Source organism: Molothrus aeneus, chromosome 4, assembly GCF_037042795.1.
Source record: "Molothrus aeneus isolate 106 chromosome 4, BPBGC_Maene_1.0, whole genome shotgun sequence".
Classification (NCBI taxonomy): domain Eukaryota; kingdom Metazoa; phylum Chordata; class Aves; order Passeriformes; family Icteridae; genus Molothrus; species Molothrus aeneus.
In genome coordinates this window covers 71,942,656-71,957,987 of record NC_089649.1, presented here as the reverse complement: position 1 = coordinate 71,957,987, position 15,332 = coordinate 71,942,656, and the positions used below count along the sequence as shown (strand labels likewise).

General features: G+C 49.8%; 1 protein-coding gene across 6 annotated transcripts in view; it reads right to left on the bottom strand.

The window, feature by feature from the left end:
• Positions 1 to 15,332, bottom strand: part of DCTN1 (dynactin subunit 1) — a 69,681-nt gene that overhangs the window by 42,916 nt on the left and 11,433 nt on the right. For 3 of the 6 annotated variants that reach the window (XM_066548822.1, XM_066548824.1, XM_066548826.1), the window contains exons 1-2: positions 5,759 to 5,986; positions 733 to 978 (exon numbers count right to left, since the gene is read on the bottom strand). In XM_066548822.1, coding sequence (XP_066404919.1) covers positions 733 to 978; positions 5,759 to 5,791 — 279 coding nt within the window. In that variant the 5' untranslated portion in view covers positions 5,792 to 5,986. Of the gene's footprint in view, positions 1 to 732; positions 979 to 5,758; positions 5,988 to 15,332 lie in introns of those variants that run through there. The other 3 variants (XM_066548823.1, XM_066548828.1, XM_066548825.1) reach the window with 2 other exon arrangements.

Sequence of the window (15,332 nt, the reverse complement as noted above, 5' to 3'; positions counted from 1 at the left end):
CTGGTTTTAAACACAATGTAATTAAAATTCCTCAGATCTGCTTGCAGGTAAACATCTGAGATTGATCCCAAACTCCACCTGCTGCAGGTGCTAAATACAGGGCACCAGAATGGAACAATTATACTGAGGAATATAATTGGGAATTCACCATGTTGCTTTCATTGGAGGACCTCAAGATCTGTGCAGAGGGTGAGATCCCACCTGGTTTTAAACTCAATTTCATGAAAATTCTTTGGAGTTTGGGATCGATCTCAAAATGTTTACCTGGAAGCAGATCCACCTGCTGCAGGTGCTAAATACAGAGCAGCAGAATGGAACAATTACATTGGGGAATATAATTGGGAATTCACCACGCTGCTTTCATTGCAGGACCTGTGCAGAGGGTGAGATTCCACCTGCAGGACCTCAAGATCTATGCAGAGGGTGAGATTCCATCTGGTTTTAAACACAATTTCATGAAAATTCCTCAGATCTGCTTGCAGGTAAACATCTGAGATCGATCCCAAACTGCACCTGCTGCAGGTGGCAAATACAGAGCAGCAGAAAGGAACAACTGGGAATACACCACAGTTTTCATTGCAGAACCCCAAGATCTGTGCAGAGGGTGAGATCCCACCTGGATTTGGAGCGAGCTGTTCCCTCCCCTGTGAGAGATGGGAAAATCCCCAAATTCCCTGTATTTAACCACCATCCCAGGGCCCCAGGGCCCCAGAATCCCAGGATGCCACCCACCTGGGACTGCCTGACGAAGATGCCGTGGTTCTCCTTGCAGGTGAAGTACTTCCTGCCCTGCACCGTGCCGTCGTTCTTGCCCTTGGCCTCGTCCAGGATGACCCCGACCCATTTGCCGGTGGCGAACAGGGTGGCCCCCACGTAGGCCACGGTGCCCCGGTGGCCCTTGCCGATGACCTCCACGCGGGAGCCCACCTTGAGGGGCTTGCTGCTGCCGTCAGAGCTCATCCTGGCCGTGCTGGAGGCCTGGCAAAGAGAAAAGAGACCCTCAGAAAGGTGGGGTGGACACAGGAGTGGAGGTCGGGATGGGCCATCTCCGTCCGGCCCCGCTCGCCTCCTCCAGTCTTTTTATTTTGGGTGATTCCTTCTGCTCCCTTAACCATGCTCCATCTTCTCCCATTTTATCAGCATTCCCTTGGGTTTCCAGCCTGGGAATTCTGTGCCCAGGAGCAGACAGAGGTCATTGTCCCATCTGGTGGCTCCCCTGGGTCCATATTGGGATGGTTCATCTCCCTCCAGCCCTTTTTATTTGGGGTGATTCCTTCTGCTCCTCAACAGGAGCCACAAACCATGGCACAGCCACCAGCAATGGCTCACCAATCTCATTTATCCCCTTTTATGAGCCTTAGGGGGGAAAAAACCTCACAAGAGCAGCACAGTCAGCCTTAACCAGCCCATGCTCCATCTTCTCCCATTTTATCAGCATTCCCTTGGGTTTCCAGCCTGGGAATTCTGTGTCCAGGAGCAGGCAGAGGTCACTGTCCCATCCCAGGAGCAGGCAGAGGTCACTGTCCCATCCCTTCACACCATTGGGATCTGGTGGCTCCCCTGGGTCCATGTCAGGATGGTTCACCCCCCTCCAGCCCTGCTCACCTCCTCCAGCCCTTTTTCTTTTGGGTGATCCCTTCTGCCCCCCAACAGGAGCCACAAACCGTGGCACAGCCACCAGCAGTGGCTCACCAAGCTGATTTAGCCCCTTTTATCACATTTTTATAAGCCTTGGAATCCTTGGTGGAATCCCCACCCCTGGAGGGATTTAGAACCTCAACAATTCCATGATTCCAAGTCATCAAGGTTACATCCACATTTGTATTTCAGCAGGCACCAGGACACTCCAAGGGGGACATCCTGAGATGCCCCTGGGCTCGGGTGGGGTTATCCAGGTGGTCAATGCTCTTGGAGCAGCAATGAGCTGATGGATGTGAGGGACTCCATGGGTACTGGAGACCCTCAGGATTATTGAAATCCCAGGGAAATTTGTTGGGATCCACCCCCAGCAACTCCTGCTCTGCAATCTGCCTGAGCAAAACAGATCAATCATGGAATTCTGGAATGGTTTGGGTGGGAAGGGACCTTAAATCCCAATAATTCCACCCCCTGCCATGGCAGGGACAGCTTCCACTGTCCCAGGCTGCTCCAAGTCCTGTCCAACCCGGCCTTGGACGCTTCCAGGGATCCAGGGGCAGCCACAGCTGCTCTGGGCACCTTCAGAGGGAAGGATTCCTTGCCAAAATCCCAGCCAAATCTCCCCTTTTCCAGTGGGAAGCCATTCCCTGTATCCTGCCACTCCGAGCTCGTGTCCAAAACCCCTCTCAAGATCTTCTGGAGATCCTCAAAACCCTGACTGAAACCTTTCCACCCCACTGCCTCTATCCCAGAGGGGACTCAGATGTTCCCTGCCCTGCTCAGCTCCATCCTCCCACCCATCCCAACCTCCCAGCAATCCCCAAAACGGGACCAGTTTGGCATTTCCCCCACCCCACGTGTCCCTGGTTCTGCTCACTGTGCAGAATTGTGGAATTTTGGTGGCTCTGGGCCTGGTTTCAGCCAAAGAATCTGCTCTTTATCCCAGGAAAACAGAGCCTCTTTCACCCTGCAGGGCTGGGGAGGCCCTGCAGACAAACCCCAGCCACGGGGGTTTGGGACATTGAGGGAATCCTCAGCCTGTGGAAGAACCCTGGGCACTTTGGAAGCTCCTGGAATCCAAGCAAAGCACCCCCTTCCCCTGCACATCACATCCCAAGGCTGGAATGCAGAGTGAACCCACCCCAGTTTGGGGTCTTGGGACTAAAACCAGGGGTGTGGGTGTTCCCAGGAGCCCGAATTCCAGGTTTTGTCCAAACACAACTGGTAGAAATCAAACATCATGAAATCATCTTATATTAAGACCCAAAATCCATCAAACAACAAAGAAATCCAACACCTCAAAGGAAAAAATTGATGTTCCAAATATCTCCCAAAGTTCAGGCAGCAACATCCTGAGAGCACCTGGAAAATGGCGTCCCAGGTGTTACAGAAAATGAGAGCAGAGCCCAGAGGAAAATCCCAAATCCCCAGGACATGGGAAAGTTCTTGGAGGAGGAGATTTTATCCCTCCTGGTGTCCATTTGGCACCTGCAGCCAGGTAAGGCCCCTTGGATGTGACACATTCCAAGCCCTGGGGCACCTCTGGCCATTCCCTGTGTCTTGTCCCTCCATCCCTTGTCCCCAGCCCCTCTGCAGCTCTCCTGGAGCCCCTTCAGGCCCTGCCAGGGGCTCTGAGCTCTCCCTGGAGCCTCCTCTTCTCCAGGCTGGACATTCCCAGCTCTCCCAGCCTGTCCCTGACAGACATTTGCCAACCAGCACCAATTTCACAGAAACTCCTCCCGAGTCCTTCACACTTGAGAAAAGGAGGAGAGCCCGGAGTGAATCTCTCCCACCCCATGCCACCCCCTCAGGAGCAGGCACTGGGTCTCTTCTGTTCCCAATTAATCAGAAATTGGTCTGTGAGACACCTGGATGGATAAAATCCTGCCTGGAATTCCCATGAAGATTCAAAGCCAGATGAATCCAGGATTTACAAGAGGAAGAACTCTCCCAGTTGGAAGCAGGTGGGATGGGCGTTCCCAGTGGAACGAACGATGGGACACACCTGTGGCTGTGGTGACAATCCCTGAGGGACAAACGTGGGGACAGCCATCAATTCATGGCACAGCCCAGAATTCCCTCAGCTTCCCAGGCCAGCTCCTCGTGGATCCCCTGTGCCACACCAGCGTTCCCAGAGGAACACACTTGGGATACCCCAGTCCTGGGACACCAAAGGAAGAGGGTGGAGGAGCAGAACTGGGGGAAGCCACAAGGGCTGAGGCCACTGACAGTGACAGCCCTGTCACCCTCATTGTGGAAGGGGAACAAGCTCCTAAATCCCAGCAAATGAGAAATCCAGGGATTCCCAGGGAAGGCAGTGGGGGACAGCTGAGGAGATCCAGGTGCTGGGAATGGGACACCCAGGAATGCTGAGCCTCTGGAGCAGCCAGCAGCACAGGAGGAGCCTGTGCCACGTCCCAGAGCTGCCTCCAGGGACACCAGGTGAGGGACAAGCACGTGGCTGTGCTGCCACCCCCACCAGAGACTGCTCCCCACAACTGCCCACTCCAAAATCCAGCATTTTCCCATTTCCCCCCTTTCTGAGGCGTGACAGACACTCACAGACTGTCTGCCCTGCTATGTGAAGGTCCTGGTGCCGAGGCACTGAAAACGGGATGAATTCCCAGTGGTTTGGGAATTTTGGAGCTCCACCCACACCTGAGGGCTCCAGGGTTCTGCTCCATGCCAGGAATACTCAGTGCTCCTCCAGGAGCTCCTCCCCCACTGCTGGAGCCTCAAACTGCCACTCAAAGCTCAGATCAAAAGTTTCAGGAGAATCCCAAGCAGCCAACTCTGCCAAGATCCAAATTCCAGGTGCTGCCCACAGAGCTGGAACAGGGAAAGGCTTGGGAAGAATTCCTGGTTCCATCCCTGGCGCTGCTGCCCCGGGTGACACCAGGATGTGGCACTGGGATGAAGTCATGGTGGCACTGGATTCCAGGCTGCCAAGCTGGGAGGGTGTGGGGGTCTCAGGACACCGGGAGCAGTGTCCCCAAAGCCCCCAGAAGGGACACGGCCGGGGTGAGCAGTGGCTCCAGCCCCAGGAAGGGCCGGCACGGCCACGGTCCCTGCAGTGCCCATTTCAAAATCCATGGGAGTTAAACAGGGATCATCTACTCACAGGGCTGCCCTGGCACCCCCAGCACCCCTGGCACCCCCAGGACTCCCAGTCCTGCCACAGCTGCCCCCATCAGCCCTTGGAGCCAGCGTTTGGCTCCTTCCCTGAGCCCCCAAACCCCTTGGGGCCCCCCAGGCTGTTGTGACAGAGCTGTCACGACTCAGGTTGGAATTTCACCCCTCCCTCCTGCTGCCCTAGGGAAAACAGGGAGGTTTGTGGGGCAGGTGTGGGGCTCCAGCCCCTAAAAACCCATATGGACACAGAGATCCTGCTGGGGTGGGCAAAAGAGGCTCCAGGCTGGGAAGTTTTCCCCGCACAGCCAAATCCCTTCAGGCAGAGCCCAAATCCCTTCGGCCACAGCCCAAATCCCAGCAGCTGCAGGCCTGGTGGATCCCAGAGCAGGCAGGACCGGGTGCCCACGGAGGGTCTGGGAAGGGTCTGCCCTCACCAGCTCCATCCTTGCCAAGCTGGCACAGCCAGGCCCAAAGGTGCTGGTGGGGTCTGGGACACAATGTCACCGTGGCGGCCACACGGGGACACGGCGACAGGGACAGAAACTCCCGGCAAAGGCCTGGCCCGGGGCCGGGGGGGGCCGCTGGCACCGCACAGCCCAGGGGGAGCTGCAATACGGAAAAAGCTGGAAACGCTTGCCAGGCCCGCGGAAGGAAGCTCGGCACGGCCCGGAGGGAGGGAGGGAGGGAGGGAGGGAGGGGAGCAAAACACGCCGGGATCTTTGTGCTGAGCAGCCCCGGCGGCGAGGCTGAGCCGGAGGGGAATTCAGAATTCATGAATCGCTGTAATGAACTGGGGTAATCACCCACGCGAGCGGGTCACTCCGGCCAGAACCCCCGGCCCCGCTGCAAGCCGAAGCATCCCCCTCCCCTGGCGGCATTATTGTGCCACCTTGCAGGGATGCACAATCGAGAATCCCTTCCGAAACGCGGCTGTTTTCGCCGCGACAGCGCGGCGCTGTGTCGCGATATGAGGCAGCCCTGCCCTTACCCGGGCGGACGCGTGCCGCCTGCCCTGGGCCATGCCGAGCGCTCCGGAGATCCCCGATCAGCTCCCGCAGCTCACGGCCCGCAGCATCCAGCGCCTTTCCCCGGGGTCCCGAGCGATGCGAGCATCCCCCAGGGCTCCGAGAGGGAGCAGGGAAGGGAGGGAGGGAAAATCCCTTTTTGAGGGCGAGGATGCTCCGAAAAGGGAGGGAGACAGAGAATTCCAGCGCTGCCGATGGAGCCACTCTGCGCCAGTGCCGCTCCAGACTTGTCACGGCGCCGGAGCCTCGCTGGGTCCTAACGCGCCCCGCAGGAGGAGCCACCGGCGCCGGTCCAGGCCTCCTCCCGCCCGCCCTGCGGCGGCACCGGGCAGGGCCGGCCCAAATTCACCCTGCAGGGACCCCCACGAGGGTTTGCACCACTCCTTGGGGGGGTTTAGAGGGAAAAACAACGGCCTGGAGGAGCGCGGTTGGTCCCAAATGGGCCGGAGCGGCGGCCGCGGGGGGATGGAGAGCAAAGGGTTAATGAGGGACAGCGCTGATTGTCCCGCTGCCGGCTGTGACAGGTGACAGCGCGGGCATTGTTCATGGGCTCAGCGGGCAGAGCCCAAACTCACCGCCGCAGGTCCTCGGGGCACTGCTGCCGGGCCGGTCAGGCTGCCCAGGGGATTTGGGAGCCGCCAGGAGCGGCCGCTGCCAAGAGGGGATTTGGGAGCCACCAGGACTGGCCACTAACGAGGGGATTTGGGAGCCACCAGGACTGGCCACTGCCAAGAGGGGATTTGGGAGCCACCAGGACTGGCCACTAACGAGGGGATTTGGGAGCCATCAGGACTGGCTACTGCAAAGGGGATTTGGGAGCCACCAGGACTGGCCACTAACAAGGGGATTTAGGAGCCATCAGGACTGGCTACTGCAAAGGGGATTTAGGAGCCACCAGGACTGGCCACTAACAAGGGGATTTAGGAGCCATCAGGACTGGCTACTGCAAAGGGGATTTAGGAGCCACCAGGACTGGCCACGGCCAAGGGGATTTGGGAGCCACCAGGAGCGGCCACTGCCAAGAGCCACCAGGATTGGCCACTAACAAGGGGATTTAGGAGCCACCAGGACTGGGCACGGCAAAGAGGGGATTTGGGAGCCACCAGGACTGGCCATTGCCCGACATCCCAGCACATGGAAGCACCCCTAAAACACAGAATATCCCGAGCTGGAAGGGACCCACAGGATTTGGGACCCCACAGGATTTGGGACCCCACAGGATTTGGGACCCCACAGGATCAGAAACCCCACAGGCTTTGGGACCCCACAGGATCAGGGACCCCACAGGATTTGGGACCCCACAGGATTTGGAACCCCACAGGATTTGGGACCCCACAGGATCAGGGACCCCACAGGATTTGGGGTCCTTGCCCTCAGCCTCAGCATCGAAACGGGTTCAGCAGATTTAGAAAATCTCAGTTATTTTATCCACAGAAGGAGAAACCTCCTCTGGGGGAAGCTCACCTTGCTTCCCTGCCAGACTCTGGGAGCAAATGTCACCTGTGTCACCAATTCACACACCCATGGACCTTCAGTCCAATAATTCCATCCCCTGCCATGGCAGGGACATTTGCCACCATCCCAGGCTGCTCCCAGCCCTGGCCTTGGACACTTGCAGGGATCCAGGGGCGGCCCCAGCTGCTCTGGGCCCTCGTGCAGGGCTCAGCAGCTCCCAGGGAAGGATTTCTTCCTAATTCCTAAATTCTAAAGGATTTCTGCTCTTCCTGTCCCCTGCAGGATCCTGCTCTGGGATCCTGGCAGCTCCCAGAGGCAGCAGCAGAACGAGAGCCACGGACACAAACACTTGGAAAGGGCTCCAAGGACAGGCTGGAATGCCAAGAGGGAACTCAAATTCCAGAAAGATTGAAAACTCAAATTCCAGAGAGATTGAAAACTCAAATTCCGGAAAGATTGAAAACTCAAATTCTGGAAAGATTGAAAACTCAAATTCCAGAAAGATTGAAAACTCAAATTCTGGAAAGATTGAAAACTCAAATTCTGGAAAGATTGAAAACTCAAATTCCAGAAAGATTGAAAACTCAAATTCCGGAAAGATTGAAAACTCAAATTCTGGAAAGATTGAAAACTCAAATTCCGGAAAGACTGAAAACTCAAATTCTGGAAAGATTGAAAACTCAAATTCTGGAAAGACTGAAGAGGGAAACCAAATTCCACAAAGATTGAAGAGGAACTCCAATTCCAGAAAGATGGAAGAGGGAAATCAAATCCCAGAAAGATTGAAGAGGGAACTCAAATTCCACAAAGATTGAAGAGGGAATTTAAATTCCAAAAAACTTGAAGAGGGAACTCAAATTCCAGAAAGTTTGAAGAGAAAATTCTAATTAGAAAGCTTGAAGAGAAAAAAATCCCAGAAAACTTGAAGAGAAAACTCAAATTCAGAAAGCTTAAAGAGAAAACTCAAATTCCAAAATGCCTGAAGAAGGAACTCACATTCCAGAAAGATGGAAGAGGAATTCAAATTCCAGAAAGCTTGAAAAGTCAAATCCCAGAAAGATTGAAGAGGGAATTCAAATCCCAGAAAACTTGAAGAGGGAACTCAAATTCCAAAAAGCTTGAAAACTCAAATTCCAAAAAACGTGAAGAGGAAATTCAAATTCCAAAATGCCTGAAAACTCAAATTCCAGAAAGATTGAAGAGAAAAAAATCCCAGAAAGTTTGAAGAGAAAACCCAAATTCAGAAAGGTTGAAGAGGGAACTCACATTCCAGAAAACTTGAAGAGGGAATTCACATTTCAGAAAGCTTGAAGAGAAAATTCAAATTCCAAAATGCTTGAAGAGAAAAAAATCCCAGAAAGCTTGAAGAGAAAAGTCTAATTCCAGAAAACTTGAAGAGGGAAACACAAATTCCAGAAAAATTGAGGAGGGAATTCAAATTCCAGAAAGACTGAAGAGGGAATTTAAATTGCAGAAAGACTGAAGAGGGAAATCAAATTCCAGAAAGATTGAAGAGGAAATTCAAATTCCAGAAAGCTTGAAGAGAAAACTTAAATTCCAAAAAACTTGAAGAGGAAACTCAAATCCCAGAAAGCTTGAAGAGGGAATTCAAATTCCAGAAAGTTTGAAGAGGGAACTCAAATCCCAGAAAGTTTGAAGATGGAATTCAAATTCCACAAAGCTTGAAGAGGGAATTCAAATCCCAGAAAGTTTGAAGATGGAATTCAAATTCCACAAAGCTTGAAGAGGGAATTCAAATCCCAGAAAGTTTGAAGAGGGAATTCAAATCCCAGAAAGCTTGAAGAGGACACTCAAATCCCAGAAAGTTTCCTCTAAGTGGAGGAAAACCAGGAAATTCCAGCCTGGAATTCCAGCAGGAATCCGGAGTGCCACCGCTCAGATCATGGCAATTCCTCACCGCTGTCCCCACAGGGCTCTGGGCACTGCAGGACAACCCCAAAGCAGGAAAACCCCAGAGTTTGCTCCAGCTGGAGCACAGGAACAGCTGTTCATTGGAAAAGAAAATGGAGATTTCCACGTTCAACTAAAGCACAAGGAATTGGGTTTTTCCCACACAAATACCATTTTATAGGATCACGGGGCGGTTTGGGGTGGCAGGGACATCAAAGGCCACCCAGTGCCACCGCTGCCATGGGCAGGGACATCTCCCACTGTCCCAGGCTGCTCCAAATCCCACCCAAGCTGGAATATTTCCAGTGATCCAGGGGCTTCCCTGTGTTGAAAATCATGGAATTCCAGAATAAAATCATGGAATTCTTGAAGTTGGCAAAGGCTTTTTGAGTCCCAGCCATTCCATTTCTCAACAGAGCAAAGTCCCAGGCACCACTCCCCACCTCCTGCTTTATTTCCTGCCTGGATTTGGGGCGAAAATCAAACCCTGAGGGAAAAAAAGAACCTGGGAAATCCTGATCTGGGAAAGACCCAAAAGGATCCTGAGCTTGAAGGAGAAGCTGAGGTGGGACAGGAGGGGGGATTAAGGGGATATGGGAAATTTTGGTCATTACAGCTCTGGGAGATGATCCCGAGCTCTCAGGAACACCCCAACCTCCAACAGGGCTTGGCTGCTCCACCCTGGCACAAGCTGGGGATTTGGGGCTCAAAGTTCTCTGGACAAAGAGGAAAAATCCCAAATTTCCCCCCAAACTCAGGCAGTGCCATGTGAGGATGAAAAAAAAACCCCAGGATAAATGAACCTCCCTGAGCCTTTCCCACATTCCCAGAGAAACCCAAAGGAAACCTGAATTTTCCATTTCCTGCTGCTCCGAGCAGGGACGGGCCTGGCACAGGGACAAGGGTCCCATGGCAGGGACACCAGGGACACCAGGGACACCAGGGGCACCAGGGACACCAGGGACACCAGGGGCACCAGGGGCACCAGGGACACCAGGGACACCAGGGGCACCAGGGGCTCCCAGCGCTGCTCAGGGACACGGGGGGACACTGGGGGACACTGGGGGACACGGGGGGACACGGGGGGACACTGGGGGAGCGGCCCACAGCACCCTCAGGGTCACACCTGGCTGGGACTGGGGCCATTCAGGCTCTTCTGGGAGGAAGCACCAAGGGTGACAGAGCCCAGGGACCCTCAGTGCCACCCATGGCACCCCCAGTGCCACCCATGGCACTCCCAGGGAGCCCCAGTGCCACCCATGGCACCCCCAGTGCCACCCGTGCCACTGCCAGTGCCATTCCTGCCACTCTCAGGGACCCCCAGTGCCACCCATGGCACTCCCAGGGACCCCCAGTGCCACTCCCAGGGGTTCTCAGTGCCCCACCTCTGCCACCCCCAGTGCCACCCATGTCACTGCCACGGATTCCCAGTGCCACTCATGCCACCCCCAGGGACTCCCAGTGCCACTCATGCCATTCCCAGTGCCACCCACTGCACTCCCAGTGCCACCCATGCCACTCTCAGGGATTCCCAGTGCCACTCCTGCCACTCCCAGAGATTCCCAGTGCCACTCCTGCCATCCCCAGTGCCACCCACTGCACTCCCAGGGACTCCCAGTGCCACCCACTGAACTCTCAGTGCCACTCCTGCCACTCTCAGGGACTCTCAGTGCCACCCATGTCACTCCCAGAGATTCCCAGTGCCACCCACTGCACTCCCAGGGACTCCCAGTGCCACCCATGGCATTCTCAGGGATTCCCAGTGCCACCCACTGCACTCCCAGAGATTCCCAGTGCCACTCCTGCCACTCCCAGTGTCACCCACTGCACTCCCAGTGCCACCCATGCCACTCCCAGTGACTCCCAGTGCCACTCCCAAGGATTCCCAGTGCCACTCAGGGATTCCCAGTGGCACCCATGTCACTCCCAGTGATTCCCATTGCCACCCACTGCACTCCCAGTGACTCCCAGTGCCACTCCCAGGGACTCCCAGTGCCACTCCCAGGGACTCCCAGTGTCACCCACTGCACTCCCAGTGCCACCCACTGCACTCCCAGTGACTCCCAGTGCCACTCCCAGTGATTCCCAGTGCCACCCACTGCACTCCCAGTGATTCCCAGTGCCACTCTCAGTGATTCCCAGTGCCACCCACTGCACTCCCAGTGCCACTCCCAGTGATTCCCAGTGCCACTCCCAGTGACTCCCAGTGCCACTCCCAGGGACTCCCAGTGCCACTCCCAGGGACTCCCAGTGCCACCCATGGCAGTGCCCAGCCATGGATCCTGCCCCGAGCCCCCCGTGGCTCTGCAGGGTCCCCAGGGATTTCCTGTGCCCAGACCCTGTGTGGAACCCATGAGCCCAGAGAATTCCAGAATGTTCCCCGCTCCTCATCCAGCCTTTCCTGGGATCTGGGATCCACGGCAGCCCCAGCCCGGGGAGCCCCAGGAGGAGGGAGGTAAAAAACCTTCACAGACTCCCCCTGTTTATCCAGCAGCAGCAGAATTCCCCCTTTTTTGGGTTTTTATGTAATTTTTTTTACACATCTCCTGGTGAAATTCCTCCCCAGAGCTGATTTTGGGGTTGGGTTTTTTCAGAAGAGAAATCCTGAACTAACATTTGGGATTTGGTTTTCCATGAGTGAAAATAAACCCAAAGTGAGCTGGAGAATTGTTTTCATTCCTCTCCGAGCCCTGAACACTCTCAGGGGACCCCAGAAGTCCCTGTGTGGAGGGAAACCAGAACTCAGGAATCATGGAATGGTTTGGGGTGGGAGGGACCTCAAAGGTCACCCAGTGCCACCCCTGCCATGGCAGGGCCACCTGCCCCTGTCCCGGGTGGCACCAAGGCCCAGACTCCAGCCTGGCCCTGGGCAGTGCCAGGGGCGCTCTGGGAACTGCAGCCCGGTGTCCCCTTGGCCAGGGGAAGCCATGCCCTGGCTCCTGTCCCTCCGTGTCCCCAAGGTCTGGCCAAACCATCTGGGGACATGCAGCCCCCAGAATGAGGCCAGCCAGGCAGGAGGGGACACTGTGACCCCCCTGGGGTGTCCCAGCAGTGCCCATGGAACCGTGGGGTGCTCGAAGGTGAAAACTCCTCAGGCAGCGTGGAGCCCTGGCAATGCCACCACCCGGGATGTCCCCAAATGCCACATGCCCAGGGCTGCTCAATGCCCCCGGGGATGAGGAATTGCGCCGGAGGAGCTTTTCCATGAAGGAATTCTCCCAAAAATGCAACCCAGAGCTGGCACACTCTGTGGGAATGGCAGATCCTCTGAACACACAGACAGACAGACAGACAGACAGACAGACAGACAGAGCTCTGAGCCAGGATCTGCTGGAGAAGACAGGAGGAAAAGCAGAGAAAAGGAGGAGGGAGAATTCTCATCTGCATCATTGCGCACGTGGGAAATGGGACACAGGGACCCGGCCAGCAAAGGGTTAATCCCGGACGGGCACCGGGGATCCCACCCCGAAACCCCAAAACCCCGAAACCCCGAAACCCCAAAACCCCGAAACCCCGAAACCCCGAAACCCCGAAACCGGACGGGGGCATGGACTGGGATGGGCTGGAATTCATGGAATGAAATTCATTGAAATTCATTGAAATTCACTGGAATTCACTGAAATTCACTGAAATACATGGAATAAAATTCATTAAAATTGACTGAAATTCACTGAAATTCACTGAAATTCATGGAATGAAGTTCATTGAAATTCATTGAAATTCACTGGAATTCATGGAATAAAGTTCATTGAAATTCACTGTAATTGACTGAAATTCATGGAATGAAATTCATTGAAATTCATTGAAATGGACTGAAATTCGCTGAAATTCATGGAATAAAGTTCATTGAAATTCATTGAAATTCACTGGAATTCGCTGAAATTCATGGAATAAAATTCATTGAAATTCACTGTAATTGACTGAAATTCACTGAAATTCATGGAATAAAATTCATTAAAATTCACTGAAATTCATGGAATAAAATTCATTGAAATTCACTGAAATTCATGGAATTAAATTCATTGAAATTCACTGAAATACATGGAATAAAGTTCATTAAAATTCACTGAAATTCATGGAATAAAATTCATTAAAATTCACTGAAATTCATGGAATAAAGTTCATTGAAATTCACTGAAATTCATTGAATTCATTGAAATTCATGGAATAAAATTCATTAAAATTGACTGAAATTCACTGAAATTCATTGAATAAAATTCATTCAAATTCACTTAATTTCATTGAACTCATTGAAATTCATGGAATAAAATTCATTCAAATTCATTAAAATTCACTGAAATTCATTGAGATTCATGGAATAAAATTCATTGAAATTCACTGAAATTCATTGAATTCATTGAATAAAATTCATTGAAATTCACTGAAATTCATTAAATTAATTCATAAGAAATTGGTGTTTAAATTCATTGAAATTCATTAAATTCACTGAAATTCACTGAAATTCATTGAGATTCATGGAATAAAATTCATTAAAATACACTGAAATTCATGGAATTCATTGAAATTCATGGAATAAAATTCATTGAAATTCACTGAAATTCATGGAATAAAATTCATTAAAATTGACTGAAATTCATGGAATAAAATTCATTGAAATTCATTCAAATTCACTGAAATTCATTGGGATTCATGGAAGAAAATTCATTAAAATTCACTGATATTCATTGAATTGATTGAATAAAATGCATTGAAATTCATTGAATAAAATTCATTGAAATTCATTGAAATTCACTGAAATTCATTAAATTAATTCATATGAAATTGGTGTTTAAATTCATTGAAATTCACTGAAATTCACTGAAATTCACTGAAATTCATGAAATTCGCTGAAATTCATTAAATTAATTCATAAGAAATTGGTGTTTAAATTCATTGAAATTCATTGAATAAAATTCATTAAAATTCATTAAATAAAATTCATTGAAATTCATTGAAATTCAATGAAATTCACTGAATTAATTGAATAAAATCATTGATATTCATTGAATAAAATTCACTGAAATTCATTAAATTAATTCATAAGAAATTGGTGTTTAAATTCATTGAAATTCATTAAGTTCACTGAAATTCATTGAATAAAATTCATTGAAATTCACTGAAATTCATTGAATAAAATTCATTGAAATTCACTGAAATTCATTGAATAAAATTCATTGAAATTCATTGTAATTCATTGAAATTCATTAAATCCCTTTAAATTCCTTGAAATTCATTGAATTCATTGAATAAAATTCATTAAACTTCACTGAAATTAATGGAATAAAATTCATTGAAATCCACTGAAATTCATTGAATTCATTAAAATTCCATGAAATTCACTGAAATTCATCCATAAAAAATTGGTGTTTAAATTCACTGAAATTCACTGAATAAAATTCATTAAAATTCATTGAAATTCATTAAATTCCTTTAAATTCCTTGAAATTCATTGAATTTATTGAATAAAATTCATTAAAATTCACTGAAATTAATTGAATAAAATTCATTGAAATTCACTGAAATTCATTGAATTCATTAAAATTCCATGAAATTCACTGAAATTCATCCATAAAAAATTGGTGTTTAAATTCACTGAAATTCACTGAAATTAATTCATAAAAAATTGGTGTTTAAAGTCATTGAAATTCATTAAATTCACTGAAATTCACTGAATAAAATTCATTAAAATTCCTTGAAATTCATTAAATTAAATTCCTTGAAATTCATTGAATTCATTGAATAAAATTCATTAAACTTCACTGAAATTAATTGAATAAAATTCATTGAAATTCACTGAAATTCATTGAATTCATTAAAATTCCTTGAAATTCACTGAAATTCATCCATAAAAAATTGGTGTTTAAATTCATTGAAATTCACTGAAATTAATTCATAAAAAATTGGTGTTTAAATTCATTGAAATTCATTAAATTCACTGAAATTCACTGAATAAAATTCATTAAAATTCATTGAAATTCATTAAATTCCTTTAAATTCCTTGAAATTCATTGAATAAAATTCATTAAAATTCACTGAAATTAATTGAATAAAATTCATTAAAATTCACTGAAATTAATTGAATAAAATTCATTGAAATCCACTGAAATTCACTGAAATTCATTTAATTCATTGAAATTCATCCATAAAAAATTGGTGTTTAAATTCATTGAA